This window comes from Clinocottus analis, unplaced genomic scaffold, assembly GCF_023055335.1.
Source record: "Clinocottus analis isolate CAN_PGR_092001 unplaced genomic scaffold, fCliAna1.0.p SCAF_11, whole genome shotgun sequence".
Classification (NCBI taxonomy): Eukaryota; Metazoa; Chordata; class Actinopteri; order Perciformes; family Cottidae; genus Clinocottus; species Clinocottus analis.
Genome location: NW_027175832.1, coordinates 495,286 through 500,043, shown reverse-complemented (window position 1 = coordinate 500,043; position 4,758 = coordinate 495,286). Strand labels below are relative to the sequence as shown.

The 4,758-nt window shown below is 42.0% G+C and overlaps 1 protein-coding gene across 2 annotated transcripts in view; it reads right to left on the bottom strand.

Moving 5' to 3' along the window:
- eif2b3 (eukaryotic translation initiation factor 2B, subunit 3 gamma) overlaps positions 1–3,333 on the bottom strand; it is a 20,708-nt gene extending 17,375 nt beyond the window's left edge. The window contains exons 1-3 of one of the 2 annotated variants that reach the window (XM_068571603.1): positions 3,044–3,333; positions 2,236–2,391; positions 6–160 (exon numbers count right to left, since the gene is read on the bottom strand). In XM_068571603.1, coding sequence (XP_068427704.1) covers positions 6–160; positions 2,236–2,383 — 303 coding nt within the window. In that variant the 5' untranslated portion in view covers positions 2,384–2,391; positions 3,044–3,333. The remainder of the gene's footprint in view (positions 1–5; positions 161–2,235; positions 2,392–3,043) is intronic. The other variant, XM_068571604.1, reaches the window with a different exon arrangement.
- Between the last annotated feature and the right edge of the window lie 1,425 nt (positions 3,334–4,758).

The following is a 4,758-nucleotide window of genomic DNA, read 5'->3' as shown; positions in this document are numbered from 1 at the left end:
CACACCTTGATCTTCTGATGGATGCTTCTGAGCGCGTCAGCGGTGCCCATGTCTCCGTCTTCCTGGTTGCAAACCACATCCAGCTTCATCTTCACGTCCTTCATTTTGGGGTCTGCGCTCATCATCTTGTGGACCTCCTTGGTGGTGATCACGATCACCTCTGCAAACACAGAACAGACGTCTGAGACCTCGGACCAAAGCTGCAACAAGTCAAGACCTAAAATAATCATCAGAAAGCAATAAACCATCACGCTGCGCACTGAAGTCTTGTGTACGATACAGTTTGCTCCTAAAACAAAGACGAGTCTTTATGTCATGATATTCCTTAAAAACTTCCCTCAACCTCTATTTAAGGGGAAAAAATAATTGTAAAAACAATTCTCCTTTAATGAAGGAGATATTCAGAATACAGTGAAACTGAAAGATAATTCTTGTTCATACAGATCTGATAACGTTTTCTGCAAAGAACACCAGGTGAGACGTCTGTTTGCCTGTAACACATCCTGAACTTTAACCCAGGCTGAGACCACTGCACCTTTTACTTATAAAGTTGGTGATAACATTAACAGAGCACTTTATACATTTGGAACATTGCAGAGTCCGTCTGGTTTAATCTGCTTTGTCTGCATAAAATGTTTTCTACCGGGCATTTGTTCCCTCGAGCTGTGTCAGCCCAGTAAAAAACAAATTGCAGGGCTTTGGCGAGCTGGCTGCACACAGTAAACTGCTGGCCACACAGGATGATCATGTATAGAAAGCTAGTTTTATTTAGGGCAGTGAGGACCTACAGGCTTTTATAACGAACAGCCCTGTTTACTGGCAGGAGCAGCACGCTGCAACAAATCCCTTTATAAGCCCTCAGCTCCTGGAGCCCTGCACGCTGCAGCACAGGAGGCAACGCTGGAGACGGTAAATCCAGACAGGAAATGCACACCTGACACTGTTTGATGATGTGATGACAAGCTGCTGAAATTATGACTGTAAAAAGCAGCACGGTCGTAAACTTGCTCAATGCGGTAGAAGGAGCGAAGGACTTGCATTGACCATGAATGGAAAGAAGAACAATTGGTAATTAAAACGTCGCAGCTTGAATGAAGATGTACCTCCTTCTGTATCAGACATTTCCTTTTAAAATCAGCATATTCTAACTCATTTTGTAATCTCATAATTTTGTAATCTCATAATTTACGGTCCAAACGTTGTAAACCACATTGTGGTTTAAATATTTCATTTAAAAAACGGCTTTTAAACCAATAACTACACAATGTTTAAAACAGAAATTAATAGTACAACAATTAATTCAATTCAAATCACGGTGGTAAAACTAGCGGCCATTTCTATGAACTGTTGCAAATGCAAACACTCGTTTGGGTCGACAACTCACACAAAATCTCTAACAACAATCACCATATTTATTTCTACTTGTCAAATGACAGTTTAAGGTCTTTTCTACTCTTATTCTGTTTCTATGGTTTAAATTAAAAAGTCCTCGTCATTGTGTGCTCATATCTCCTCATTTTTAATGCTGAATTGAAGTTCACACATTTTTTGTTCCAGGTTTGGGCCTCATCAACGCACAGTTAAAGTGTTGGCTTCATTTCTGCTGCTTTACATTTTATATGGAAACCGACCAAAAATGCCAACGCTGCCCTGCAACACTTTCCAGTCTGGATGGAGCGCTGACGGCTCACACGAGGCCACGAGCATCCGATCCCATGAACGCGCCCTGACGAGGAAACGTTCCATTACCAGAGCTAAAATGTACCTTTTGTCTTGTGAAGGCTGCAAACGCTGCTCACGTTCCATGATGGGGACAAAAAGAAAGACTGAGCAAAATACTAAGAACTGTTTATTGTTTGTCTATTGTTTTCTCTTATTTTTAAACTGATTTAAAGTCCCTGCACCCTGACACCGGTGTTCTGATTAGACCTGTGGGCAGGTCAATAAAGATGTCCCGCCCTGAAGGCTGCAACTAAAGTAAAAAAGACGGTGAGGTGGATGTCAATCAATCAAGCACTAGCACACACACACAGTTCTAAAAAACAGACTTATTGGGCAACATCATTTCTAATAGAGTATTTTTTTGTGACATTTTTAAAACAGCATCCTTATATTTGCTGAAAACATAAACCTAGAGTATTATTATTAATAGTATATATTACTAATGGTATTGTATGTATTAGTAAGAGGCATGTGAAGCAGTCATATCAGATGGAGTTGTTTCATTAGAAGTACCTTCAAAGCCCACCCTCTCCAGCAGGTTCAGCGGGTACCAGATGAGCGGCTTGTTGCCGACAGGCAGCATTGGTTTGGGGGTGTTGTACGTAAGATCCGGCATGCGAGAACCTCCACCAGCCGCCATCAGCACCGCCTGGAGCTCCATGATGTCTGCTGGGGAAAGATAACAGAGAGGGACATGGTTAACAGAATCATATAACTAAAAATCTACCACAACTCTTGTGTTAATGTGTATTCATATAGAGGCGTGTGTGTGACTACGAGGCCTTGTGACACTCTTGATGTGGCAGCACTGAGGTTCAGTATTTTATCAAAGCCATCCACTTATGACACCTGTTGCTAATGAATTGAATAAGTCATTGATGGTGACGTAGCACTGAAGCTTCATTACTAACGCACACGGAAACAGGTCGTTTTGTTTCTCTACATTCACGTGGACAATCAAAAATACAGAATACATGAGGGCACACTCTCTAAAAGTATGCAATTGTTGTTATTTCTGAGTGTAGTTTAAACACAATGTGTTCATAAGGCATGTGAATGCAGCACTATTACAACCGGCACTGTGCATGTACCTGTTAACACGTCACACTCATCACCAGGTAATCGGCATTAATGTCTCCGTCTTGCGCAACATTACTCACTCACACGTTGCATTGTCATCACTCACACGTTGCATTGTCATCACTCACACGTTGCATTGTCACACGTTATGCTGAATATACAAAAACGTCCATAACAACGCGGTGTGGTCCTCACGCGGACCCGGTCAGCGGTTGAACATCGAGCCTAAAGGTGAAGTTACCTGTCAGTGATCCTGTTGACCTGCTGGCGCTTGAAGTCACAGCAGCGGGTCAGGCTCGTGTATAAGTCGGTTGCTGTCACTGTTGTTAGCACGTAGCTAACGAGCAGCACCGAGCAGCAAACGATGCCGCTGCCCACGAGCAGCTCACGAGCTCAGGTCTCGTGCTCTGAACCGCAAACACCCGCTCAGGTGAGCGTCGCTGGCAGAAGTTAAATTACTCGTTCAACTATTTGACAGTTCTCACGTTAAAAGATAAACGAGCTAGCATCGAATGATGACATCTGGTGTGCCTCCAGTGAAATGCGTCCGTGTAGGAACCTATTCCTCCTTCAATGGTTCCTACAGAGAAGCGATCCAGTTGAGTTTTAGATGTCAATAACTTCAAAATATTCCAAAATAATGAAAATGTGCCTTTTTTTTCCTGCAACCGATGGTGTAATACATAGCATCACAAAATACACTGTGAAAGTATCATTACCCAAAGTGAAGAAAATGTACTTTAAAGTAAAGTACTCATTTGGCAGAATGGCGTCATATTATTGGATCATGGTGAACTAATAGTTCTAATAGTCATTATATAATTATAATTATATATATATATATATATATATATATATATATATATATATATATAAATATATATATATATATATATAACCTTTACTATTATATTATATATTTACTTCCGAGCCAAGGAAATAAAATTTAGCATGGTGGTAAAACATACTCTGTTTGCACAACCACCCAAGAAAGTAACCATAAGAACAACAACAACAAACAAGACTAATACTACTATTAATAATAATCATAATACTAGAAAAGGATCGACAAGTGACATGCATTAGTGGATGTTATTAATGTTGTTCAAAGTAAAGTCACGTTTCTGATCATTTTTCAGTTACTGAAACTGAGTGACTACTTTTAAAACACATACAAGCTTTCATGCACATTTTCTGTTCTCTTGACCATATGTACAACTCATTTTTCGGACACACACACACACACACACACACACGCACACACACGCACACACACACACACACACACACACACACACAGTGGTGTGAGAGGATTAGCAGCCAGAAGCCACCCAGCTCCTCCAGACTTCAAGCTTGAAAACTCCCAATTCACAGAGCTGAGACGTAACAGCAAATTGAGGCCGGGGAATGTGGCTTTGGTTTTGGCAGGAGATGAGCTTCACTGCTCGTTGCTGCTTGCACAAAACCAGAAGAGTGAGAGAAAGAAGGGAAGAAGCAGAAGATAAGACAGAAGGAGACAAACAAGCATGTCAGTCTGTTGTTGTCTGAAGGCCAGAACAATGAACTAAGATAATAGGAGGACGCCTGGAGGGTTACAATGTTGGAGGAAGAAGTGAGAGAAAGTAAATGTTAGAAAGACAGGTTCCTGGAAAAGAGGGTCCTTAAGTAATGAGGAGAGAAGAGTCGGAGGTGAGAAGAGCGAGGCAGAAGGGAAACAGCTGAAGGAGTGATGGAAGGAGAGAGAAGGGCAGAGAGGCTTCTGCTGGACGTCACAAACAGTGGAAAGGCCTCGTGCTCGTACTCCCCTCACATGTTGGTCATTGTTGCGTCACAGCTGATGACGTCACCCTGAAAGAGTTCAGCCATACATTGATGAGACACATGCTCAGCTGGAGTTCCTTTAGGAGTGAAGGCACGCTTCCACCTCACCATGGGGCCGTAGTGAAGTCCGCCCCA